The sequence below is a fragment of the Cygnus olor genome, chromosome 2, assembly GCF_009769625.2.
Source record: "Cygnus olor isolate bCygOlo1 chromosome 2, bCygOlo1.pri.v2, whole genome shotgun sequence".
Taxonomy (NCBI): domain Eukaryota; kingdom Metazoa; phylum Chordata; class Aves; order Anseriformes; family Anatidae; genus Cygnus; species Cygnus olor.
In genome coordinates this window covers 17,835,208-17,862,793 of record NC_049170.1, presented here as the reverse complement: position 1 = coordinate 17,862,793, position 27,586 = coordinate 17,835,208, and the positions used below count along the sequence as shown (strand labels likewise).

At 40.4% G+C, this 27,586-nt stretch overlaps 2 protein-coding genes across 4 annotated transcripts in view; one reads left to right on the top strand and one right to left on the bottom strand.

The window, feature by feature from the left end:
* Nucleotides 1-4,518, bottom strand: part of LOC121065752 (protein adenylyltransferase SelO-like) — a 24,514-nt gene extending 19,996 nt beyond the window's left edge. For both annotated transcript variants that reach the window (XR_005817294.1, XM_040548762.1), the window contains exons 1-6: nt 4,047-4,518; nt 2,718-2,836; nt 2,308-2,436; nt 1,437-1,501; nt 1,278-1,334; nt 1,080-1,178 (exon numbers count right to left, since the gene is read on the bottom strand). Coding sequence is in view for 1 of the 2 variants with exons in the window: in XM_040548762.1 (XP_040404696.1) it covers nt 1,080-1,178; nt 1,278-1,334; nt 1,437-1,501; nt 2,308-2,436; nt 2,718-2,836; nt 4,047-4,518 (941 nt within the window). In the remaining variant the exon portion in view is untranslated. The remainder of the gene's footprint in view (nt 1-1,079; nt 1,179-1,277; nt 1,335-1,436; nt 1,502-2,307; nt 2,437-2,717; nt 2,837-4,046) is intronic.
* Nucleotides 4,517-27,586, top strand: PDSS1 (decaprenyl diphosphate synthase subunit 1). 2 transcript variants are annotated; one of them, XM_040548786.1, is made up of 11 exons: nt 4,517-4,651; nt 6,305-6,369; nt 7,285-7,408; nt 7,779-7,909; nt 15,415-15,556; nt 16,345-16,456; nt 16,547-16,656; nt 23,199-23,279; nt 23,462-23,575; nt 26,318-26,398; nt 27,146-27,586. In XM_040548786.1, the coding sequence occupies exons 1-11, from the start codon at nt 4,517-4,519 to the stop codon at nt 27,284-27,286; spliced, it is 1,236 nt and encodes a 411-aa protein (XP_040404720.1). In that variant the 3' UTR covers nt 27,287-27,586. The 2 variants fall into 2 exon arrangements, with proteins under 2 accessions (XP_040404720.1, XP_040404721.1); XM_040548787.1 differs by lacking the exons at nt 4,517-4,651; nt 6,305-6,369; nt 7,285-7,408 and adding an exon at nt 13,773-13,867 and having other exon boundaries at nt 7,778-7,909.

Below are 27,586 nucleotides of genomic sequence, written 5' to 3'. Positions count from 1 at the left end.
TGTGTTAGAATTAATGCTAGAGAGATTTGCAGGCACTTTGCAAATATAGAAACCTAGCCATGAGGCAGCTGAGTACTGGCCTTTTCTGAAGAACATTTACTTCTTTAAAGCTTGAAATTCCGGAGTACAGACATGAGATCCCTTGGAACACAAAATAAACTTGGCATTTTAAACACAATCATCTGAAAAATTTAGTTCACTTCATTCTGAGAAGGTCATCCAAATGAGTGAATTTATTAGTCCTCTTTGGTTCAGACAGAATTAGGTTTAAATGAATTTTTAATGCAATCTCCCTCTCTGCTCAAGGGGTGTTGTATAAATAAGGAATTGGGAGCAACTACCTACACTCAATACTACCTCCAATATTAGTATCTATTTACCAGGCAATTTTTCCTACCAATCTTAAAAATTGCAACTGCATGCCTATGACAATACATAGTTACTTTCAACATTTTCCTACTTGGCCAAATACTTAACTTTAGTGTAATAACAGACTCATTTATTAACCATGTAAAATATATTACTGGACTCATTGATTATCCTCATTCACTAAAGGTATTAGTATCATTTACAGAGCTAGTCCTGCTGGTTTTGCAAGCCTTTCTGGTGAACAAGAAGAAAAGAAAGAACTTCTCTTATTTTTTTAAGAGAATAAACTCGGATTGCAGTACCATAAAAACTGGAAAGGGGAGTTAGTGTCAGATACAATCACTCAAACTAATTTTCACTTCTTATTTTCTTCACAAATGAACTAGATTTCAAATTAAGGTAATTTAGTTATGACAGTGTTACATGCGCACAACAGCTGCTCACCACAATGCAAAGACAGTACATAATATAGTATTTAAACGAAGTAATATTTTAAAGCATACCAAAGATAAAAGTGAATGGATAAATGGCCAGAGCTCGTTATTACTAGAAAGTTTTATCCACAAATCTAAGAAACTATTCTGATTGCATACAGGCAAAAAGAAAGATGTGTCCTGGAAAACAGCTGTCCTGTTTTATGGATGCTCAGTGAAACTGAGAGACAAAATTGCCTTTAAATAAGGATATTGTGAAAAAGAAAAGAAAAATACCTGGCAGCTCTGTTTGTTGGAATTCCAAGATAGTGCATAGCCTCACTACACAAAAATTCTCGCACGGAAGAGCGAAGCACAGCTCTTCCATCACCATTCCTAGGGAGAACAAAGAAATAACCAATCAGTCATACGATCTATGCAAATCTAAAAAAGAAAACATCCAGTTTTGGTATTTATGAATTAACTGCAACTCACCTGGAGTATGGGGTCTTTCCTGAGCCCTTCAACTGGAGTTCCCACCTTTCACCATGCCTGCAAAAATACCTTTAGAGTTTCTGACAATACTTCTTGAGGTTTGCATGAATCAGTTACACAGAATACAGAAGTGAATCAGTCTTTTCAAAAATACCGCACCTGTTTGTATATACTCCGATCAAGTGAGCTCTTCCATCACCCAGCTGACCTGCCCAGCTACCAAACTGACAAAAATGAAAACCAAGTCATTCTCTTCTATCGGTCATAGCAGTTATACTTAAACAGTACAAATCACATGCAGGTTCACTGTGATCTGTACAGTGCAACACGTTTGCTCAGGTAGTAACTTAGATATTGATCCCTAAGGCTGTATTTCCACACTCACATCAACAACAAATCAGAAAACCATGGAAAAATAGTAATATGAGTAATTCCAATTTTCCCCCTCTAACTTTCAGCTTCCAGTCTCTTTTATATAAGAAGGTTTTTAACTGACGTGGCTTGTAATATATATAAAATATATATACTTTTTTTTTTAGTGGAAATTATACATCAAATTCTGCCACTGTTTTCCATGAACAGTTTTATCTATTTCAATGAAATTTAACACTTATTAATCATGCTATTGCTGAATTCAGTGAGGCTCTGACCTTCTTCACTCCTGTGAGCTGGCAATACCTATCACAAATCAGAGCTTGTCAGGCTGCAGGGGTGCGAAGCAGACTCTGCAGCTAACGAAAGTTAAAAGGATAATTTGCTTCTGAGATAAAAAAAAGCAGAGAAAGCAGACATGGTACCATGAAAGAGCATTGTAGTTCTCTTCCACCTGTAGTCCCTATGAAGACCAAATCCACAACCTAAGCATCCATAAGCATTCATGTCCTTTAGGCACACGTTCATATACTTACAGGTATAGATACATATATATATATAATTCAAGTATATAATTAAGTATATAATATAATTCAAGGTATAATTCACATGAAAAGAAGTACATAATTCCATCTGGAAGAACAAGCGTTATGGTTACCTGATGTCCTCCGTATCTGTGGGCCAATGGAACAGACCCAAGTATCACTTTCCCACCACTGACAAACTGCAGAAAATCCCATGTTCCTTGGACAGATATATGAAGATCCAAAATATTTTCAATAACATCCTGGAGAGAAAAAGGTAATACATATATATAGTACTCGAGTATAATCAAATTTTCAGTGGCAAAGAATGTGTTTTCTGTACAGGTTTTGTTATTAAAAGACATCTGATGGTATGTTTTAAATGCTCTATTGCTTTAAAGTCAATACTGTTAAGTGTATATGAAGTGTATATTGTTTATTGACTTTAACGATAAACAGCTTATGAATATTAAAATATATTTTAGTACATGTGTTAACAATCACTATTAATTGGAGAGGAACAAAGAAAAAAATAATAGCCAACCTTTGAAACAGCTACAAGAAGAACTTTGGATTTAAAAGGTGTAGGATAGACAACTGAAAAAATGCAGTTTCTCACGGTACGGATATAATTTTCCTGGATTGGATCAATTGGAAAAGAATCTGTAAACAAAAAACACATGAGAAATGTTTAAAAAATAGGAATTAACCATATTATTCTTGATAACTTTCCTCTTAAATCCAATCAAAATGCTTCAGAAACAATTTTAAAAAATCACCCTTTGCCTGAATATGTATTAAACCTGCATGAAAATCAAGCCCAAATAAATTTAGGGTCTTACTTTGTCTGGGATTTTTGAAAAGAAGGACTGAGTCCTGCAGTTAAGAAACAGGCAGAGCATGCCAGTTTTAAGCTCTAAAACTTATTTTGGAGTAGTTTCAATGAATAGTGATTGGAGTAGTCTCGGGGCAGTTTTATATTGCAATTATTTTCAACTCTAAAAGGTATTTTCAGACAGTAAACTCCAGCTTAGCTACTTGCACAGCTGAACGATGCACTGTAACAGAGGAAGCCACTGTGCACCTGTAACTGCGGTGTACAGCCCACTGGCAGTGATGAACACCGAGTAAACAGCTTGAAGTCTTCTCTGAGTAACATAAACAGCAAATGAAACGGGCAGAAGACGCATTTCTTGCTGTAATAATGTACTTCATCCTTCTGTCAGAGGTAGTCTGAGCGATGATAAGGGAGGACAAACGTTGCTTTATGCCCCTGGACTGATGCTGGGGGTTTTACCATCCTTCTGGATTTTTGCTTGCAATAGTCACACAGTTCCATGTTAACTATAAAATTCCTATGCCTTGCAGACACCAATTTGTAAAAACACTAAGTTATTATCCCTGGACACTTGCTGTTGGCTATATTCCTCAATACCTCCAATGACAAATCCTGTTTTAGACAGCTGCCACAAAGTTTATCCCTGATTCTTGTTCTTACGCTTGCAAGCAATTCTACCACCTGAAGAAACCATTTATCTGATAGCAATAGGGAAATTATCTTTGCTATTACAGGCAATTCTGTATGCCTGAGCACTACACAGCCTTGGGCACTTCAAATCAGGTGTCAGTTTATCAATTTTGCATTAACACATAATTGGGACTGATGCATGATGATACTGGGACTGATTGCATGATGATAAAATATCAATTGGGGGGGGGGGGGGAATCAACCAACCTCCGTATGACCAATCTACTTTTAATATTGAAGGTAGTACTTGATCATCTTTGTCATCACCACAAATCCCTCCAGCTCTTTCGAAACGAGGCCTTAATGACTGCTAATGACTTAATGACAGGGCAAGAGGCAGCGTACCTACGAGGCTGGCTGAGGAGAGCCCCCAGGCGTCGAGGCCGGCGTCTCCCCACCACGTCTCCCCGCAGCCCTGCCCCAAGGGCGATGCGTTCAGGCCGAGGGGAGCCCGGCAGAGCCCCCAGGAGGGACGGAGCGGGTTCAGGTCCACACAGCCGACCCCACAAGCCCAGACGAAGTAGGCGACAGCCCACGGGACACGGAGCCGCAGCATGTCCCCCAAAAAGCTCCCTTCGACAGGGGGGAAGGGGACATGAGGGTCGCAGCCACCTAAGATGGCGCCGCGCCCCCGCCCCGCGTAGGGGCGAGACGAGGGGCCGGGGGCTGCCCGTCCGTCCGTTTGTCTGCTTGTCTGTCTGTTCGTCCGTCCTCCGAGCCGCCCTGCCGGAGGGTGGCGGCGGAGCGGGGCTTCCGCCTCCGGGTCGCGGCGGGACTGGGAAGGCGGCGCCGGTGCGGCGGGGCTGGGGGACGCCATGGCCTTGCGCTGGGGGTGGTGGTGGTGGCGGTGGAGGTGCGGAGCCTCCGCCCGCCGGGCGCCGCCGCCGCCGCCGCTCGGCTCCGTGCCGGGACCCGGCTCCCGGCCGCCGCCGCCGGCCCTCGGTGGGGCGGTGAGTGCCGGGGGGGGCGCCTGGAGGTCACCGGCAATGAATGGGGCGGAGGGCAGCGGAGGGTACGGGGACGAGCAGGGCGGGAGGGCTGAGGTGGGGCTGGGCGGCAGGAGGATGGGGGGAGGCTCGGAGCGGTCCCCGGGGGGGTCCCGTGGGGATGGGGGGTTGCGGGTGCAAGGTTAAGTGAGGGCTTTAGGGTTATTGTAGCCGGGGGTGCTGCTGTGGCGAGGTACATCTCGGGTTGTTCTCTAGGTGGGAGCCCAGAAGGCGATTCATGTTGATAGGGGGTGTAATTAGCGGTGTGGGTTGTGGTCGGGGCTGGCTCCTTCAGTGCCTTACCCCAAGGCCACGCTCCCCTTCTGAGCCTTCCGGCTGCGTTGCGCCCAACCTCATGGCTGGCCAGGCCCTTGCAGCCTTAGGCAGTGTGGTAACGGGCAGAGTCCGGCTGTGACCTCCAAAAAGGAAGAGTGTGAAGAGCTTGGCTGATTTTTGACAGAAAACGGGAGGTGTGGGAGAGCAGACTTGCAGAGGTCTCAGCCGTGGGACTTGACACGCTTCTCTCTTGGGACACAGGAGTCAGACACCAGTGAATTGCAAGTCCTTGATAAGTTAGGGCTCCTTCCTTCCCTCCTCGTCAGCTTCCTTCCTTTCTGCTCTACTTGCCTGGCTTTTTTTGTCCTATACACAGGGAGGCTAGAAGGGTGCCCTGGGGTGTGTGTGGTACTCTTGTTTCTCTCCCTGCACACAGCAGAGAGAGTTCAAGCTGTGTAAGAGGAGACACGGAGGGGTGAGGAGCACGCTGAGGGCACTCTTCTCCACCTCCAGGTCTTTCTACGTGTCTGTGCGCAGGCCTTAGGAGAGGTGGTTCAGTGAATGTGTAGATTGCCATGATTTCAGGGTGGGTCAGCCTTACGGGGCCCCTGAGTCAGTGTGTGCACAAAGCAGCAGGGCTGGGCAAGTCTTGGCAGCATTGCCAAGAACATGAAACATGTTCTTGCCATGAACAGAAAAAAACAGAAGTTTCCTTTCTCACCTTGTCCCTGCTGCAGTCGTGTACCTGGGACCAAGCCTTCTACCAGGGACCTGGTCTCCATCTCCAGGGAAAGGTCTTTGGAGAGATTGTTGGCTTTGGAGGTTAAGTTCTTGACATCTAGCAGGGAAGAAGATATGCAGGTGTAAATTATAGTAAGAAGTGAGCGAAATTGTAATTGCTGCTGGGGAAGAAAAAAGGATATGTTCTTCTGTTAATGTAGTAGTTTACAGAAGGCTCTTGCCCTTTGCTCTGTGACTGGTGCTATCTAGATTTATCTGCAAGGCAGGAAATGTTTGAAAACCGCCTTCCGTGGGTGCAAAAGCAAGATTTCGTTAGAGCTGTTCCTTGGAAGTGAACTGATACGCTTTCCTGGCTGTTCCTGAAAGGGGTGAAAGTTCACTGTGCCAGAACAGAAGAGTCAGTTTAAGTCAGAAGTTAACGTACACATTGGCAATTACGCCTCACGTGATACAGAAGGAGATTATGAGACTGCCTATGCTGCTGAGTTGTTAAAAGGGAGAAGTGGAGCAATGTTGATGCAGACTCATACTTTTGTAACCAAGTTTTTCATCAGTTTAAAATTCTGTATTTTAAATTAACCCTGTTTTTTCTTTGTGCAGATGTGTCACTTTCCTCAAAGAAGCTCAGTATTGTCATTTCCAAAAATATGTAATATATTTTGGCGGTAAGTTGGAGATTCCTGTTGTGTGATGGGTAAAGACACAGTTACTGGGTGAAGTGTATAGTTACAGATGTGAGCTGTAAGCTTAGACTGAAAATAAGGTTATTTGCTGTAGTATATCGTTGGATAATTCATTGTAGACCACTGTTACAGTGTGGAGCTGGAATCTAAGTCCTCCATTCTGGAGAGCAGCGGGCAAAGCAAGAGCAGTCCAGGGGAACCCATAAAGCTCATTTTGAAAAAGGAGACACATAATAAGAGGTATAAACTTCAACTCCAGGAAATATATTAAAAATATATATATATTAATTAGGCCTAAGCCTAATGCGCCTTGATTCATGCAGGTAGAACTTTGACCTTTTATTGCTGACCTTTCATGGAATCATGATATTACCTGGAAGTATTGATTTTAATTTATAATTTAGATAGGGCCATCTAATATAGCTGGGTGTGTAAAGGGGAATTTTCAAATCCAAGCCAGGAATATTTTTCTAGGAGGGTTCAGGAGATGGAAGAAAGCAACATAGTAATTGTGTTACTGGAAGATGAAGGCTTCATCTAAAAATGTACACTATATTGTCAATGGTGTATTCAAAAGGAATACATTGAGAGCAGCATAGTTTGTTTCCCAAAAGACTTCTGTAATCAGTCAAGTGCAAGAGTGAGCGTGGGGTTTGGTTGTTACGTTTTCTAAATGCTTTGCTTCGCCGGCTCCTAAAAGTCTACGTTCATCAGTATGTAACTTTGCAGTTCTTGGTCCTCATTAGCGGCTAAAATCAGTATTTTGATGTCGTGTTTATTTTTTGGCTAAATTTTGTATGAGGGGAAAGGAGGAGGAGGATGCTCTTTGAAACATTTTTGTCTGGGGAGTCAAGGAAAGTTTGCTTTTAACGATGTTACTCTTTTGAAAAACACCAGGTTTCATCATACAAGTACATCCCAAATGTGCAGCTGCAGTAAGACAGTTAGTGATGAAAAATACCAAGACCCTTTTCAACTTGGTAGAAAAGACTTGAAGAATCTCTATGAAGATATTAAAAAGGTAAGGGATTTTAGTGCCTATCCTGGGATGTTCTAATGATTTTGACTTTAATTGCAACCCTTGCTTTGGAGGATAGTTATTGAAGGAATATTCTTCATGCTTATGAATAGCTGTCTGAATCCTAAGTGAAGATAAAAAGAGCATTTCTACATATCCTGTAGAACCGGAACACAATTTTTGTTTTATCCTGTTGTACACTGCTGGAATACATCAACTGTGTTTCAGATTACAATGAAAAATAATTTTAAAAACAGCTTCAGCTTACATTAGGTGGAATGAATACTGGCAATAACCTTTTATGTGCATACTGCTTACACTAACAGATTGGCTTTGTGACTTTTATGCTGATATATTATTTTCCTTTTTATAGGAATTACTTGTATCTACAGCAGAACTTAGGGAAATGTGTGAATATTACTTTGATGGGAAAGGAAAGGCCTTTCGACCAATGATTGTGGTGCTAATGGCAAGAGCTTGCAACATTCACCATAGTAATTCCAGGTGAGTCCGTGGCTTTTAGGTATATGGACATGTATCATACTAGAAATTTGTCATTCCTGTGTTCCCCACAAATATGTCTAGTAACCTTATGAAAATAAAAAGTTCCTTGGTAAAACCCAAATTTAAATTCCATTTCAAAGCTGCATTTTTGTACTTAGCAGTGCGAAAAGAACTACTGGTTTCATTACCAGTAGTGTAAAATGTGTAAATTTCATGTGTAAAACTGTTGGCTATACTGCAGCTGGAACTGGTGATAGATAAATAACGTTGCCGAATTCTGTTATTTGTACGGGGTTTAGCCAACTCTAGCTTCTTACATAAATGCTTTATTAGAACTTGTAATACTCCTGGACACTATATAAACTTAACCAAAACTATTTTTCAGTTGTAACCATTCCTGTAGCTATTACATTCTTTGAACAGGTAAGACCTTTGGCAGGAAGAGGCTTTTATAACGTTTCTGTAATTACACAGAAAAGCCATGAAGTAGGTGGTATAATTATATTCAAAGCTGTGAGACATTCCAAGGTTTCCCCCACCTCTAGCAGCAAATTTCTATGCTTTCATGTAAGATTCTAAGCTTAGAGGTGCTGTAGTCCTCATGTTCTTCAAGTTATTTGTCTCTTGAAGGCAGTTTTAATAGAGCAGAACATCATATTGCACCTGTATTCTCTGTCACCCCTTGCTCTGGCTGATTGCAAATGCTTCTTTCCACGTGTTCCTATCAGTTACGTTTGCATTTTGAAGAAAGATGTTGGCTGGAGTGCTCTCCACATTCCAATTATGTTTCCAGTCTTCCCTCATATAGAATTTCAAATATGAAATTTTTGGTCCCTTGCCAGAAGTGTTTCTAGACTTCTTTATTAGTTAATGTATCAGTCTTAAGGGATTTCCCAGCCATTGGACCATTTTTTTTCCTTACTGCCTTGCTGAACTTTATACCTCAGAGCACAGTGTATATTTTGTGGCTTGATGTGGCACAAAGCGCTGCATACCAGCAACATCTTATTTTTTCCCTTTCTATGTGAATATAATTTCTAAGGAGAAAGAAAAACCTAGTTGGCAGTGTCTTGTCCTGTGTGTGCCAGTTCATCTTGTTCTAGGAGAACATTGTCAAGAATTAATGAACTTCACTCCAGCCTAATTCAGTTACCCACACAGTACCGCTCTTTGTCATTGTGTTAGAGGTAACCAAAGGAACAGTATTTGTGAAAGTCCTCAGGGATGTCCTTTGTCACACCACTGGTTGGCTTAATATTTTTATGACTGATCTTGGGATGAGTGTGGTGATGGCACTTTCCAGTGACAAAATCATTCTTGATGACCGGCCATCTGTGGTGGAAGGAAAGGTAGAACAATGAAACCAAATTTTCTGCTTGAGCTTGGAGGCTCATGAGTGCCCCATTAGGGCATAACCCCAATGAAACTTACAGCCATATTCTATATGAAAAACCTTAAAGCGATCCTTGCATGTATCATGCATCAATCATAGAATATCTGGTTCAGTTAAGGAAGCACCAATACCATTGTATCGCGCTTTGTGAAATCATCAGTATCCATGATTCTCGTGCTCAAAAAAAGATAACTGCAGCTAGCTTCAGGAATGGACTGCAAGGATAATCAGGGAGAATGAAAGGTTTGTGATCCACAAATGTATCAGGAATGTGAGAGAGGGAGATTTAAGACTGCATTGGGTTTATGTGGCAAGGGTTCAGTAGCATGGGTTGCAGGGGTGGTCAGCAGCTGCCCCATGTCAGATCACAGCCAGCTCCAAAAGGGACCCACTGCTGGCCAGAGCCAAGCCAGGGAGTGACACTGGTTGGGCCTCTGGGAGAAAAGGAAGTTGAAATCTCCTGTGCAGAACCAGCCCTGCAGCCCACAAGGTGAGTGCAGCAGGAGGGCAGGAGGTGCTCCAGGCACGCAGCAGCAGTTCCCCTGCGGCCTGTGGAGAGGCCCCTGGTGGAGCAGGCTGTCCCCCTGCAGCCCATGGGTCCCACACGGAGCAGATCTCCACGCTGCAGCCCCCCCGTGGAGGAGCCCCCGGTGGAGCTGGTGGATGTGGCCTGGAGGAGGCTGCGGCCCATGGAGAGCCCCTGCAGGAGCAGGCCGCGGGCCGGAGCTGCAGCCCGTGGAGAGGAGTATCTTCTTCTTGTATTGTATTTTCTCACCCTGTTTCTTTGGGGAGGGGGAGTGAGAGAGTCTGTGGTGGAGTTCAGCTGCCCAGCAGGGTAAAAGAACCGCAAAGGCAGTGTACAATGTTGATAAGAGAGTAAATACAAATTCAGGGTAGAAATTTAGGAGACTTTTAGCAACGGAACAGTGAGGTTTTAGAAGATCCTTCTAGTCAGAATAATGAAAAATGTAGTTTTATCTTACTCTAATGTGTAGCATGAGATGCTTATGAACAAAATTACGTAAGTGTGCATGCAATACCAAGAAGTCCAGAATTGATGTAAAGAATTATACAACATCACATGTGAGCAGTGAATCAAAGGGAAGAAGTAGCCATAGGAAGAACTGAATTTGCCTTTATTTGCTCAAAGCGTATTTGCTGCTTTTTGACCTGTATATGCTCATGGATGTGTTATTGTCCGTGCATTATGCTGAATTGAAATGGTCAGGACCAGTTTTGAGACCTGACCCATGCTGGTGAGGAAGTGTGATCTCAGAGTTTGAGTGCTACACAGAACTAAGGCAAATAGCCAACCCTCAGCACGAACACTCTGATTTATAGATACCCATGTCATTTGACAGCTTTTGTGCATCTGTTGCAGTATTTGTCAGCGCCTCCGAACTATGCTTGATGTTTGAAAGTCTCCTCGTTAATTTGAATGTTCCTTGCACAAGGACAGACTGAGTCATCATCTGTCATGGTTTTTTTTTTTAGAATGAAATTCTGAGTAGGGAGAACAGAGATCTTTGAACAAAAGAAGATAATGAAATCCCAGGGTATTTACCTTCCTTTTTGCTTCATGACACTTTTCTCAAAGTCTGTTTTAGTAATTGAAATTCACGTATATTAATGCAAGTCTTCAATATTCTGCTTTTGGTTCATGCGTGATGACCAGTGCCTTTTTAGGACTGGGTAGACCATGCCAAAGAATATACTATCATATTTTGCCTACCTGCTTACTGAGGATCGATGAAGTTTCATATGTATTTTTTTTCTTTGCTTTCAAGTTTCTTGAAGCAGGCTGTGTGTTAATGCCTGCTTTATATACATGTATACTTCCAGTTCACACTGATGGTAGTCTCATTATTGTTGCTTCTTAGAGGATTGTTGTTTCCAGGTGACAAATTGTTCTTCCAACTTCTTACTGTTCATGAGGGAAAATGTACATGTAGAGAAGAAAGCACTGCGTATTTGTTACTCTACTACTCTGCTCTAGACCTGAGGGGGGAAGAAAACAATCCTTCCTTCCTTCCCATTCTGCCTCCCCCAATTGTTTTTATTACTATTGTGGGCTTTTTTTTTTTTGAGATGTTTCTCCTCTTTGAACTTGTCGCTTCCCTTAAAGCACTTTATCATTCTTTTGCTCAGTTTATATTGATTCTTCTCTCAGACTTGTTTTACTTTGGTTCCCACACATGGAATCAAATATACTGGCCAGAACATCTGTAGACTTGTGGGGTGAGCAATTTCCTGTGCTTTTCATCGCTAGCATTTTTATTTTTATTTTTTAATTCTGCCTCTGGGGCTTGTCTTACTGCTGTTGACTTTCTGCCTCATCATACTGCCCTTCTCAAACTATCATAGAATTTGCTGGGTCCAGCATGCTTTTACGTGTTCTTTTGTCTGTTTTTGTGTGTGGTTTTGTTTGTTTCATTTTGTTTGTTTTTGTTTTGTTTTCCTTTTTTGGAATACTACCAGGAAAGGTAATACTCTTCCTTGTTTGGTTGTTAAAATAACAGGACATAACTTTGTAAGTGTATAGGTCCTGATCTTCTGAGGCAGTCTGCAGACTTCTCCCAGAGCCCCTTGAGAAGATGAGAATCGCTGAGACTTCTTAAGAGAATGGAGGGGGATACCCAGGTAGCACTGCTTCCAGACTGGGTGGCTTGATCTCCTGTGTTTAGATTTGATAAAGGTAGCCATTTAGAATGCCCCTAGCAGGTCAGCTGTCTTTGTAGAGTAAGGTCACTTAGTTGTATTCATTATAAGGAGAATGATGGTTGCATAAGGCCATAAGGAATCCAGAATATTATCAAAAAGTGTCCAAAGCATTCAAAATGTTCTGTGCTGGTATGACTATTTTTTTCCCCTTGAAGATCCAAGAGCCAAAAGTCCATCCCTGTCTTAGTCCTTATGCCCCTTGTGCAATGTGTTTTGTTTAACAATTTAGCAATTTATCTTTGTGTGAGAGTGAGAATTGTTGTAAAGAGATCATGCAAACCCTCAATTTCACACATCCTCTGCCATTTCTTCACACAACGCCTGTGTGCAGAATTTCACAGAATTAGCCTGACTGGATCTCTTTCTGTTTTGGGTATATTCTCCAGAGGTGTTTGTAAATAGGAGTTTTTATGTCTATTTTTGCAACCAAAATGAGAGAGACAAACAAAGAGAAGGTCAAAGAAGTACAGAGACATCTTAATAGAGAAAATAGTGAGCACAAAAGATTTTGGGGGAAGAAGGGAAATAAATCATCAGAATGATGAGATAAATACTTAAACATAATGACCTAGCTAAACTAGAGAATAGTATTTCCTAATCTATGACGACCTGCCAGCAACCTTAGCCCTCTTTTATTTCCCTCCTCCAAACCACAGTTGTCAGATGCCTGTACTGTACGTTGTATTTCTGCTGTTCTGTAATTTGCTCCTGGTTAATACATCGCTTCTCTATGCTTCCCTTAGTTTGCAGTGCCCTTCTGTGTGACAGACCATGTTTCTGAACGGTTCGTTCCTTTCAGCCACATGGACTTAACACCAAAAATGTGCTTTGAGGAGTGTGGTCATACCACAGAAATTTTGCAGGTTGTTTTGCAGGTTTCCTGTCTTTTAACTGGCAACATTTACTTACTGACAAGCTCATTGCAAAGCTCTTGGGTTGTGTCTGTAAATATTTTTGTGTTCGTTTGGAGGGAGAAGGTTGGGTTGGTTGGTTCACCTGTAAGATCAGCCTTGGTCTTGTTCAGTGCATTTGAAACAAGTTTTGTTACAGAAAAGACCCCAGGATACACTACGTCTATAAAAGCTTATTATTCAATCAAGCAGGGGGTCCTAATGAAAAACCTAACATTTCCAAGGACTTAAACATGCAGTATACTCTTTTTTTAAAAGACAAAGGGACAGTTACATAGAATATTTTTGTAAATATGTATCATCTTGGGGTGCCTTTATTCTTGAGAATGACCTAAAAATGGCATAATTTCACTTAATGAACTTGTGGTGATCCAGTTATCTATTGGTTTGAGTTACTGCTGCTACCTTTTGCTCTTGTTTTTCAGGCGAAGCAGAATGAAAAATGGCAGGGAATGAAAAGGATCCTGTTTCTTGTGTGTTTTCCCTAAAATAGGCATGCTCCAATTCAGAATTTTTCTCACAAGATGTTTGTAGAAAACTCTTCCAAACTTTCTTGCCAGAGATGGGAAGAACTTTGCTGGAAACTTTCCAGAAATAGTAACTTTAAAAAAAAAATGTTCAGGTTAAATTATTCCATTTGATGTAACATCCCAGCAGCCAGACACATTAACCATGAGCTCTCCTATGCCATTTTTGGTCATTGTCACAGATGAACTGCACTGTGAAACAGAACTTTCCAAAACCTGCTTTTGAGAAGTCTGTCCTTGTGCTGCCTTCATACTACTGAAAGATTTTGGTGTGTCTGTGAGTGTTGCCATTTACTGCTACTTCCCAGCAGGAAGTCCAGTCTGCTGACATAATTAATGAAAAAGGGAGTCCCCAAAAGGAGGCCAGTGCATGAAAGAGGCTGGAGACCTTTACAGTTGTTTGAAGGTAAGTTCTCCTACTTAGTAACAATAGGTTGTTGGTTTTTTTTGAAAACTACTTACACTGAACTAGCATTTGACTAAATTACTAGTCCACAGTAAAACTTACCTTCAAACAGCCATGAAGGTTTCCAGCTCTTATTCTTGTGTTTTTCAAAAGCCCCATTTTCACAGCCTGTGAGCCACACATCCTGCTATTGTTCAGGATGTAGAACTCCCACTGACAGCAATGCATACTTCTGCATAGAGGTAGGTGTCAGAACACTCTGTTATGTCAGCAGACTGCAAGATGTTCTTTCATTTTGTGATTAATCACTAGATTTTAATAGACCAGGCAATGCAAGATTTTAAATTTCATTCAGCTGAGCTGAAATGATTATCTTCTACTTTCTCTGAGTTCTTTTTCTCAGTTCTTTTTCCGCTCTGATGGAAAATAGCATGAATTGCTGTGTTACCTGTATACCAGAAGTAAGGTATCTATATGTCAAAAGAAATCTTATTTTATTTTTATTTCATTTTATTTTTTTCTCATCAATGTGGGTTGGTTACAGCTACAAGGCGGGGCTGACTGGGATAGACATTTCTGGGATCCTGCATGCAACTCTTGATGAAAACAGGTAGAAAAAGATAGATACTAGAATGAGGCAGTTACAAATGAATACTAAGGTAGATGGTCTTTTTTTTTTCTGAGCTAGGACAGGTTTTTTGTGTTCATTTTGCCAGCCTGGATCCCAAGATAATTGGTTTTATGTTCTTCCCTTACCTTTTTTTTGGTCTAGTTTCAAAAATAAAGTAGGTGTGAACTAGTGAGGGTTGAATCGTCAGTGCTAGATCTTCCCAAAGGCTGAATTTCATTAAGTGTTAGGTAGTTAGTGTTTACAGCCCTAAAGTGATTGCAGTTTGCAATCACTTTGCAATCAGATTGCAGTAATTCCAGTTAATTCCTCGGGCTTTTGAGGAACCTCCGAAGTCTTAAGATAATCAGATAAGATAAAGGATAAGATCAATGAGTTATGTTTTCAGATGTTGAATACAGGTTTTCTTTGTCTGCTGACCTCTCCAGCTTGCTGGTTAGTAGTGTTAGCAAGGTTTGGGGAGTTTGTGATGCTGCATTTTATAGGTAGAGCAGTACAGAGGTAAGGAAAACTTAAAACTACTCTACAAAGCTACTTTTCTCTGCCCTTTTCCGGATTTCTGTCTGCTTGGAATGAAGCATCCTTAATGCTGTGCTATTTATTGCAGTCTGGATTTAGAGGGATTAGAGTCAGTAACTTAGGAGTTTCACAGTACTAATAATGCAGCAAAGCAGAAATAGGCCTAATAGGGATGGAAATGTCCCATGGTGCTCACTGTACTAACATGATCTTACTTTTCTCATCTTGCTAATTTCAGGTTTGAAAGATGGGGTTCAGACCATGGAAAAGCTGCAACAGCTGTTTTCAGCAAAACACTGTTTGGTTTTCACAGAGATTTCTTCTAGTGTACTGCAGCACATAAAATGTATTTAATTAAATGACAGTTCTTGTTTTTTTTATTATTATTATTTTATTTTAGGGAGGTGCAAGCAAGCCAACGCTCTGTGGCCATAATTGCAGAGATGATCCACACAGCTAGCCTAGTTCATGATGACGTTATCGATGATGCAAATTCTCGCAGAGGCAAAATGACAGTCAATCAAATCTGGGGAGAGAGGAAGGTGAGTGTGTTGTCACGTGCAAGGCTTGCCTTTGAGTTCTGGAAAAGCAGAAGCCCCGGGGGGGGGTTGTCATGTTACTCCGCTGGGGCACAGTTTTACTATGCTTAGGCATAGTCTTGGGATATTCCAGAAAAAGTGTGAAGCAGTGCCTGTGGATTGTAGGTAAAACAAATGGATGTCTTCTTACTGAACTTTGGAAGCATTAAAGAAGGTATGATTGCAGTGTGATTCTTAATGCTTTCAGTTTCCCCATGCGGTGCTGTTGGAATGCTTTGCACTTGTACCTCATCCAGAACGCAGTAGGATAGCCTGTTTCAGTAATAAATGCAAAAAGGTTTTAATTCAGCATGGGGATTTTTTGAGAGAGGCATTTCTTTACAGAGTATTAGTAGGAAAGTCTTAATTAGCAAATGCAAGGAAACAAGTAAATTACTGGTACCTCAGAACTTATCAAGGCAATATAGAGGTGGTATGACGTAGCAGTCACAGCAGAACAGTCAAATAGAGAGGCAACGTTTTAAAGTTCACAGGCAAACAGATTCCGATATTGCATAGAGGGAGGACGCTGCTTATATGGAAAAGTCTGAACAGCACTATAAGATAGGGATTCAGAAATGGTTCCAATTTTAATATTCAACCATCTTCTGTTTTCTCTCTATTACAGTGAGGAATTTATGTAGGAAAATGATGTGATGTGAGTAGACCTGCCGAATAAAGGAAGCGCTATTGTCTTTACTAACGCTTACAGGAAAAGACTTAAAAGATATATTTTTCTTTTTTGTTCTTAGGCTGTTCTAGCTGGTGATTTCATCCTGTCAGCTGCTTCCCTAGCTTTAGCACGAATTGGAAACACTACTATCATCTCTGTTCTAACTCAGGTGATTGAAGATCTGGTGCGTGGTAAGGTCTTTTTCTATTTTTATCTTCAGACTTGTTTGCCTAAGCAGTAAACCCACAAATAGAAACTCCTCTATCTGTGCAAATTTTTAGGTGAATTCCTCCAGCTGGGTTCCAAGGAAAATGAGAACGAGAGATTTGCTCACTACCTCGAGAAGACTTTTAAGAAGACTGCGAGTCTTATAGCAAACAGTTGTAAAGCAGTATGTACGTCTGTCTCTTCTAACGTTAACATACCATACTGTAAGCTTCACAGCTAAACTCCTAATTTTTTCTGCTTCCTCTGGAGACCCTCCAAAGTAGACCCTTAAAATGGTGTTTTGCCAGAATGGGTTTGAGATTGTGAATTTCATCTCAATTCAGCTGTGTAGCCTCCAATATTGGTTTTAATTTTTTCCTGTTTTATATTCATACAGAGATTTATTGTTCTCCTCACTTGCATCAGAACAAGGTTCACAGCAGCAGCCTCAAATTTATGAGATTCTGCAAGTTTGAGACTGGTTTTTAATGTCAGTTGAGAATTCTCAAGCCTATAATTTGATTTTAAGACATCTTTGACATCTGGTCCCACTCACTGGTGTAGAATAAGACCTTAAATGATAACAGTAGGAGGAAACAACTGCTTGCATATACTCTGCATTACATTCTCGAACAACAGAAGTTTGTACTTCTTGATTTGTCTGTTTTTTTTTAAGATCTTGCTATATCTAACCCTACCTGTCATTCAGTTCTGTTAATTCATTACAGAAAGATCTCATTCAAGACGATGTCCTTATTCAAAAAGCTTGTTTAGTCATAGTGCAGAAAATGGAGAAGGTGGACAACAGTCTTATCCCAAAAGTTGTAACATTTAATTTTTCTTTCACTGAAGGAGGTATAGGTGGTGTACGCCATAGCAAGAGGGAATTCTAAGGGAATTAGATTAAAAACGTGTGCTCGTGCCCATCTTCATCCTTTGCCCTCAGAAAACTGGTAGTTTTATACACTAGACAGCAAGTGTGTATTGCTTGTATCAAGAGGACTCATGCAGAGTGAAAGAAACTGTCGGGGTGCTATCTTATATATATGATATCTCTATATATCTTTCGTTATATAAATTCTTAGAGCTGGAGGAGAGAACTTAAATATTCTGGATTGTTCATATTAATGGCAGCATGGCCCAGGCAAGAATTTCCCTTTGCAATTCTTCTTTTGTATTAGGGGGCAATTGGAGTAGTAAGGAGTAGTAAATGGTTGTTGTTGTTGTTGTTTTGTTTGTTTTTTGTTTTTCCTTTTCATAACTCACAGAAGAGTTAAGGACTTAAGCACTTACCTACACATTGTAGCTGTGATGCTAGTGAATGGGAAGGATGTGTGTTTGGCTGCTGTTCTTCAAGTAGTTGTTCTGAGTTGTTCCAATGCTGAATTACTGGAATTTTATATGCAGTAGAATTTGTGTTAGAAATTAAAGCAAGGGAGAGGCCTGTCTTTAAGGCAAAACCATGCTTACTGCCCACAGAATCAATGACGGGTCTCCTCGTATATCAACATACATGTCTCCTTCAGTTTCATGGGTTGGGGAACTCTATTGATACTTTTATCAGTGAAAAATTATAAATTTGTTTTTGCGGTTTGGGTTTTTTGCTTGTTTTCCTTTTTGCACCACTTAGTGTTTTAGACTACTTAATGAGAAGGAGGAAATCAGAAGGGAGTTCTGTTTTCAGTAGTGGAGATAATCAGCAGGATCATCAGTTCTTGCTCGAAAGGAAATTCAGCTGGAGAATGAAGAGAATGAATCACATCTGATTTTCAGGCACAAAGCTAAGGAGAGAGATCGCTGGTTTTCATAACATCAGTTATAACCAGGCTGGTGTGCCATTAGATACAGTTCAGTTCCTGTTAATGCCTGGAGAAGACATTGTTTTCAGTGCCTAAAGATGTGAAACTAGCTCAGGAGGCATCTTAGAACTCTACGCTGAGAAGGGAGAATAGAGTATTCCTCATAAAATGTCTGAACAAGACAATAGCTAGTCTATCAACAGTAGTATATTCACTGCATTCAGTATTTTTTGTATCCAAAGCATGACTGCATTTGAATCAAAAGTCCCTTAAGATAGCATTTTTTTCTTTAATGGACAGAACAATCTCTTGAAGATATTAGTCATCCCAAACCACAGTTTATTTCTAGAATAGTTTTAAATTGGGGAACATCACCAAAGTTGCAGTGAAAGTAATACATTGCAAAAGTAGATGGTGGCAGATGGCTCAGAGGGTCACTGAAGCCTTAGTTACTTATTTATGAAAGGCCTTTTTCAGAGAACCATTGCAGGTGACTTTGGTTCAAGATTTAAGAAACAATAAAGCTGAAGTGGAATTTCCGTCTGTCATCAGTCAAGCTGGAGATAGCAAAATAAGCTTAACAGATTCTCTTTGTCTTTTTTTAATCTTACTGTAATGTGAATTCCTAACCCCAGTAAAGCTATCTATATTCTGCATAACGTACTCTCAGAAGAGGGATTAATCATGCTTGTTTTGCGATCTGTGTAAAGTTTCATTAGAGATTCTTGATTTCCCTGACAGGGAGAGAGCATGCAGCCGCTGTGAGTAAGACAAGGCTGGATATGGAAGGTCTGCCTTAGGGACTGAAGAAAAAGAATAGCCTGCAGCTCTGGATCTACCTGTGAGCTTAACGAGTTCATGGTTTCATGTGTGCACAGAGCTCCATCTGAAAAAAACGTAGAAGGGTATGGAACTACTGTGGCTTCTGAAATATTAGAAGCTGGAACACCACCAACAAAATTGATCTCTGCCCCACCCTCAAACTAGGCATGCAGACTACAATGAAGTCCAATGACAGATGTAGGCTAATAGTATCAGTGGCATCAGAGGGTCAGGCAATAGATTTCCTTACTTCTTACATAATGTAGTAGTTCCTCTGGCAGTGTTTCTTCTTCATAATCTGTTTACTATGGAAAAGATTCCCATAAATAGATTACAGATATTCGGGCAGGTAACCTTCATTTCTGTAAAAGTTCAGTTCTTCATAAACAAGTACCTGCCTAATATGTTATGACAATATATGAGTTAAATAAAATATGAATTACTTGGGAACAGGTAAAATGTATAAAAATGCAAACTCTGGACGACAAGAGGGTTGTCTGCTGTGTGGACAGGCTGCTGCTGGATCGAGATCTTCCTCTCTCAGGGAGGCCTTCATAACCCCCCTCCCAAGCGTAGTTACAAAAAAGGGTTTGAGGAGGCTGGAGGATAAGGTAGCAGTGAGGGCTAAGCACATACGGGGCGGTAGCAGCATAGCCCATGTGTCAAGGGCTGTGGGTTTTCCTCTTTTCAGCGTGAGACCTTACTGGCAGTAGTGTACCCAAGGCTGGTTCCCTCATACAGGACAGACATTCGTTTTGTTGAGTGAGTTCAGTGAAGGGCCAACCATGGTGGTAGGCGGCGGGAGCACACGGTGGTCCAAGAGCTGGCTTTAGTCAAGTAGAGAAAGCTAAGGAGGAATCCTCCTGCTGTCTCCAGCTATGTAATGAGAAGGTGTGGGAGAAGATGGAGATGCACAGTGAAAGGACCAGTTGCTACATGAAAGAATTTACTATTACGAAAAATTTCTCCGTGAGGTTTGTCATACACTGAAACGTGTTGCCCATACAGGGTGTGGGGTCTTGATCCGTGGGGATGTTCAGAACTCAATGGGACACAGCCCTGAGCAGCCTGTTCTGACTGTGTAGTAAGCTTTGAGCTATGACCTGACCAAATAACCTTGAGAGGTCTCTTTCAACCCAAGTTGTTCTGCGATCCCACTGCAAAGAGGACAGTGCTATTTGGAACCAGTGCTGGATGAGCCACAACTGAGATAGCAGGATCCTGACTGCTTCCGGAGATGGGCATGGAGCAGAAGGGCTGGAGAGCAGGCAAAGGGGAAGATTTCAAAGGCTCTTCCTTTCCAAGATAGCCAGCAGCCTTTGGAGAGGGAGTTTGAGAGCAAACATCTCTTGTACCATATATACAAGCGTATCTCTGCCCAACAGTGGGTTTTTCTGTTTGGCCTACAAGTCGCTGGTATAGATGTACAAGTGTTTTAAACCCCAGCTGCTGTATTCTCACATGGTAAGAGAGCAGGATGTATCCAGAGTTGATGTAGGATATTTTATGGATGTGAAAAATCAGTAGGGAGGCACGATTAGTTTAGAGGCTCCCATCTAACATAAAAGACCAGAAACAATTATTATTATTTTTAGTTTTAAAAAGTGTGTTTGAAATAATACTAAGCAGATTGACTTGCTTTACTGAATTTAAAGAACCTTTCTAAGGAATTCGTTCCACTTGGTATTAGGGTTCTTTCATCAGGATTTACTAGAGACATAGCTGGATTCTTGCAAGATTAAATTTGTAAGCAACCAGTCATACCTTGGGAACTATAGGATGTTCTCAGAGGGTGAGCTTTATCATTTAAACACATACAATTTATTTATATTGTTACACTGTTCTTTATTTGTAAATGCATGCTATTATCCCAGCATGGCTTCAGTTTACATTCCATCGCTGCAGAGTGGCAGGCTGACTGGGACAAGCCTGCCTGCATCCCAGTGAGTGCCCACGTGGGGGCAATAATCCACAAGAGCAATTTCAGAAATTGGTTCCTGAAGGATCTCCTTGGTAGACGAGACCCAGTCATGTTGCAGGTTTATGATGTGGTCGTGGTAAGAGAGTTGCTCGCTTGAGGAGTGATAGGTATATAAATCTGCTGGATTTGTTTTATTTTGTTGGTCCTCAGAAACGTTCATAACTTGAAAAGGAGTTGTGATGGTCTTCTCTTGCAAAGATGCAAGAATTCATTTTTACATCGATAAATTTTGCTCATGTAAAGATGTTCTATAACTCATCTTACGTTTTTTAAATGTACATATACTGTAATTATATAGGTAATGACAGCGTCCCCAGAAAACTGTCTCCCTACAGAGATAGCTCTGCTCTGACCTTTCAGGTTAAGTGAGAAAGCTCTTCTCTGTACATGGCATTTCCTCTCTCCATCTACCAAGTTGTCCTCGCTCTAACCTTTTGCCATCAACCATGATTTTGTCATTTAAAAACTGTTCTATTAAATTCCACATTTTAATTCTTCCCATTAAATGTAGCGATAGGTAAAGGTTTCATTGGAACAGGGTAGGTGCAGTCTTTATTGTTACAGAAGCAACCGAAAGTATGCTGCGCATTGTACAGCAGCACATGCTGTTAGCTCTTTGGGGCAAATACTGCTATTTAAGAGACAAGCCTCAAAAGGAGGATACAAGGGCAAGATGTTCTAATTGGACAGTCATTAGTAACTCCTATTTAAACACCTTATATTTGAAGTTCACTGTTTTAATGGCCTTCAGAATTTCATATGAATAGACATAAGTAGCATCATTTCCCTGCTATACTGCCCTCTTAAAATTGGGAAATGCGAGATGTTAATGACTAAGGGATCCGGGCTCATGGGTTTTAACTGTTACCCATTGATAGAGGTTATGATAGGAAGTTTTCTGGTGCTTAGTTACAAAATACACTGATGCATAAAATAATCTCTAGTCTTAATGCAAATTGCATCATGTTAGGGTATATCCTTCAGAATCTAACGCTGTTTGTATTTACATCTTTATATTCACCTTCAAAACTACTCTTGAACTTTCAGTTTGTTTGCTTTTTTTGCTTTTTGTATTTTTAGTGATCCTACCTTACATACTCTCTTTTAAAGATGACTTTTTATGTACTTATTTTTATGTTGCATGGCTCTCCTAGCATGTATTTTTAGTCTGACATTAAATAAAATGTACCTTCACCCCTTCCGCTAGTCACAGTAGACTTGGATGGATTTTTGTCCCCTATTCCTGACTGCTTTATTGAAGGCTGAAATAAAACTGAGTCTTTAAATGTAACCAACCTCCTTTTGCAAAGTGTATAATCAATATGTAAGTGCAAAAGTGTAAGTGCCCTTACTTTAGGGCAAGATATTAATTCTCTGATCTTACTCAGCATCCTTTATTTTAGTTTTGTGGAGTTTATTCAGCAAAATCTGTCTCTCAAGTAGTCAATTCCTGTATCTGTACTCAAAATGTTTAGTTTAGTGATACTTTTGTCTAGCTTGGTGTGTGCTTTTCTCATTCACTATCTTATTTTTCTTTGCCACTAATTATCCCTTGATACCTCTGTCTGAAAACTAATCAGTTGTCTTCCCAAGCAATTCAGCTTTAGACAGTTAACATCACCTTAAACATAATTTTCCTTATCTCAACTCCTTCCTGTATTGGGTGCAACACTTCCAATTTTGTGGATCTTTTATGAGGCATGTAATGTCCATTTATCTGTTATCTGACCTCTAATTATCCCCTGGCTGATTTAGATACGTAATAAATTTAATTTCTCTTGTCTCCGGACTGTGTATGACTACTAGCCTGCCCGTGCAATGCATTTGTATTCCTTCCCTCTCCATCCTTGCGTTATAATTTCCAACTGATTAATATTTAATAAAGCTAATATCTGTCCAGAGTTGCATATATTTCTCATACTGCGCTGCAGTTCAGCCTTGTTTTCTAGTGAGCTCGGCTATTTTTGTGTATCCAAGAGATAAGCAAGAATGTGTGCCTGACTCAGCTTTTAATCCTTTCCCAGATTCCTGCTGCCTGCGGTTGCAGCATTGCACCTCTGGTCGGAGTCTAGAAGGGGATGCTAACTAAAGCTTTCTATTTATTTGTTTTGTTTTTCTTTTCAGGTTTCAATTCTAGGCTGCCCTGATCCCAAAGTTCACGAGATTGCATACCAGTATGGAAAAAATGTTGGCATAGCTTTTCAGGTAGTGCTTTTATTGAACTAAAAGGAATCTAAACTTTTCCCCAACTGCCTTAGAAATCAAAGTGGGTTGTCTTCATTCTTTCTATAAATTTTAACAAGGATTATTCTGTATTTAATTTTCTTAACAAAACGAACAAACAAAAAACCTGCCTTAAATTAATCTGTATGTTTATCTTCTTCCAGCTAATAGACGATGTGCTGGATTTTACATCATGTGCTGACCGTCTAGGCAAACCAGCAGCAGCGGATCTCAAGCTTGGATTAGCCACAGGCCCTGTCTTGTTTGCTTGTCGGCAGGTAAGTCAAAAGGGACACGTCTCTCCCAAACCACAAGCCATACGCTGTTCCTGACAGCCACACAGAGGTCTAGCTTGAACACATCAAGTCTACAGCATGGGCGATGAACATGGCCTGGGCACGTGTGAAAAATCAGTGCATTCAGGATCAGCCAGATTTAGAGAGCACATGTTTTTTCAGATTGACAAGCACCTTCCTCCACAATCACTCTTACCATTAGGCCCTTTTATCAACAGAAGCATTAATCTTCTGCTGCCTCAAATGCCCAGCCTTGGCAAAGGCACAGGTATTCAGAGATTCTGCATGTTTTCTGCAGGTTATTCCTAAGTAGCTGCTTGCTCGTGTTCTTTCCTGAGACATGTTCTCCCTAGGCTCTCACTATATAGCCCTTTTGCCAAGTTTTAGGCTTTGTATCTGTTCTGGGGCCAAGTCTTGCCCAGCTAAAAAATATTGGAAGCTTTCTCTTTTTTACAGTTGTGCTACTGGAGGTAAATGTAACAGTAGCTTGGATGAGAGAAAGGAGTATCATAAATAAGCTTAAAAATTGGTCACAATATTTAGTGGCCTGAGAATGATTTGGAGGAGTGCAAAGTAAACAGAAGTGCTAGCAGCACCAACAGGAGCATTCAAGCTTCTACTAATCCTTAAAAGGGAAAGAGGCTGGTTTAATGCACCTTGCTCAAGCTTTTGGTTCACCTGAGGGAAGATGATTTGGGACTTACAAAGCCATCCTTCTGACTAAACTTCATGATATGAAAACTGGCACAGCCAGTTCAAGTGAGGGCTGTAGTCTGTGTTTTCTCATTGGAATTGCTCAGTGCATGACATGGGAAAAGTTCAAAATAATTACAAACAACAATGAAAATTTTTTAACAGTTACATCTCTTTCTTAACAGAAGGAGGCCAGGGGGAGGCTGGAATGTATGCATGTGTTTGTTTCCTCATCCTTTGGGCACTTACAGGGACAGGTATCTCACAAAAGACAAGAAAGTGAAGATTATCAGTCACTTAAGAATGCAGACTGATGCATGCTGAGAACAGCCTCCTCCAAGTTCTGAGTTCCTCCCCACAGGCTAGTCTGGGGAATTCGTGAACTTGTTCTTGAATCATTATTTCAGAATTTGTTGATATGCGGCAGGACGTTGTTAGTCATCAACAACTAGAGTTGTCTAAAGGAACAGTGAGAGCCAGGTACTGAAAGTGGATGCAGTTGTGTAGGATTGTTTTTTAAGATACCTGAAGGGAAATAGGAGGACATAGCACAAAGACTGAACAGGGTTTGGCAGAGAACAGGTGACACTAATTGTCTTGTGAATGTTGAATATTCCATTTTTTTTAATTAGAACTATTCCTTTATTCATGTATTTGGGTTGGTTGTTTGTCTCTGACTTGCAACCACCCCCTATTCATTTAGTTAGTTTGATAAGATAAATAATAATATGGAAATGGCAACAAAAAAATCCATCAGTTTTATTTTAAAATCTTACTTGAACTTAATAGGTCACTTTTAAATGTTTTTAGTCATTTTTTTTGATAGATGAGAAATGGAAGCTTCACATTCAAGCTTTTATTGAAAGGTAACTTGATCATCTTGCATTAGATATAAGACTTCTTAGCTGAACATTTCCTGCCATTTTCAAGAAACTGGAAGAACAGCACTACAGACTTAAATGATATATAAACAAAGTATAAGTGCTAAAAAAAATCTGGAGCTTCAACAAATGCTTATCTGTGTTGCTACTAAAAGATGTTTCATCTATTTTTATCTGAGAATAAAAAGTCCTGAGCCAAGGACTTGAAGACAGTCCAAAATGTAATTGTTAGTTACAGGCTGTCTTTTCTCTCAGAATTAATATTACTGCTATCCTACATACCCTTTAATTTATCTGGTAATCCTCATGTTTTCTTCTTGACAACAATACTTCAGTTTTTAATGCTGTCTGGATCTTAAGTGATAGCCTTCTTTTCTTCTTGTCCTCTACCCTCCGTCTGAAATACATTTTTTTGCATTGAAATATTGAGTGGCCTTTAAACAACAAAATTGTTTAGCTTGACATAAGACCTCTTCATTTAGTATTTTAAGCTCATTCACATTGTAAAAAATATCCTGATCATTTTTTAAAGAATTATACTACTGTATGCTAATTCTAAAGTTACTCTTTAACTAGTACAGCTGAAGAATGAGGGTTTATTTTTATTATTAGCATTGCTATCAAGTGCTTATGTACTACCCTTAAAATCTGTGCAACTATTAAAAATAGCTTTTCATTACAGGTTTGGGTATATTCTTTGGAGCTTAAATGTAAAAAGTGAAAGCATGTACCTCCTGTATCATTGTAAATATGAATAATACGAACATCACAATTAACTTGTCATTACACGGGAAGAAAGCTAGAATCTAAAGAAAGCCAGGTATGAGTCACCAGTAAACTTTTACACATATCTTGCAAGATGACTACCTCTGACTAACAGAGAAATGTCATAACAACGAGGGATGTTGCATGTTTGTTCCCCAACAAGAAGTTTGTAGATCTGTGGTTTCAGGCCCAAAGGTGTGTGTGCAGGGAAAGCAGATCATTGTTTATGAGTGTACTGCAATATATCTGTTTACTGGTATCTGTAGTAACAACAACGGCAGGGAAGGGAGGCTCTACTTCAGTTTCTTTTTCACCTTAGCATAGCCAGCAGCTACATGGAGAACAACTCATAAGCAGTACAAAAAACTTCTCACCTTGTGCTTAGTTTCCAGAAATGAATGCAATGATAATGAGACGATTCAGTAAACCAGGAGATGTTGAACGTGCTCGGAAATACGTGTTGCAGGTAGGACTGGTACCACCTACTTCATTCCCAAAGTGCTGTTCCCACTGAAGTCCATATGAAATTCATTGCCTCTGAAGTAAAATGGCAGGGTTGCACTTTTCAAATATACATTAAGTAGCATGCTGTGTGCAATACCAAGTTAGTACTCTACAACTGCCTTACTGGCAGTGTTTTAAAAGTTACTGGTTACTGGATTTAATAGCTTTTTCCCCCTCAAATAGCATAAAATCTCCATAATAAAAACAAAAAGCTCACGCATAAACTCAGTTCCTTCAGTTGAAGAGTTCCTGCGTCCAACAGCTGATGAAAGCAGCAACTAATTCTTGCAACTGAAGCACACATTCCAATTTTAATTGACTCTGATGTGAAAAGATTGAATAATTGTCTGTGCAGAATTAGTACATATTTAGTCAGCATAGCATGTTTGTGAATTTTTTTTTTATGCCTCTATTTTGGGTAGGATGGGGAGGGGTTGGTCAATTAGTTTCCAGTCCTACTGAATCATATCTTAGTAATAACAGTGTTGTTTTATAAATATAATTAAGTTTAGCATGGATGCGTTTTAGTATTTCAAAGCTTTGGGGAGGAGATGTAGGATTCAGTGCATATAGAATGAATCCTCTTCCCCTTCAGAATATAGGTAGGTGTTCAGGGCACTTACTGACTTTAAAACTTCCCACTGTACCTGGAAGAAGCAAAAGGGGGCCGATTAGTTACCCATTATGTTTAACTGTCTTCCCACATAAGAGTGATGGTGTGCAGCAAACGACCTACCTCGCCCAGCGCTACTGCCATGAAGCTACAAGAGAGATCAGCAAGCTACGACCATCCCCTGAAAGAGAAGCCCTCATTCAACTGACAGAAATGGTACTCATGCGAGACAAGTGAGAGAACTCCTTCCACTCGTTCTGGCAGCTACTTACCAGACTGTGCCTAAATTTACTTCAAAAGTTATCTGCTTCCAACACAGGCTACCAAAAATTATTTTTTTAAGAAACTTTTTTTTGGGGGGAAGTTCTACTTTTTTTTCTAAAAATATAAAATAAAAATTAAAGTGTTTTATTGTAGGAAACCTTACAAATTGTGCTGTACAAGTTTTAGTGGGGGGCTATTAATTGTGGGGTTGGGAAAGATGTTTACATGTTGATGCACGAAGGCCACAAATGAGAATAAATATAAATCAGTGTA

Coding starts and splice junctions, on each gene's coding strand:
- PDSS1 (XM_040548786.1), top strand. CDS start 4,517: ATGGCCTTGCGCTGGGGGTGGTGGTGGTGGCGGTGGAGGTGCGGAGCC. Junction 4,652..6,304: donor CGCCGGCCCTCGGTGGGGCG/GTGAGTGCCGGG, acceptor TTCTTTGTGCAG/ATGTGTCACTTTCCTCAAAG. Junction 6,370..7,284: donor ATATGTAATATATTTTGGCG/GTAAGTTGGAGA, acceptor GAAAAACACCAG/GTTTCATCATACAAGTACAT.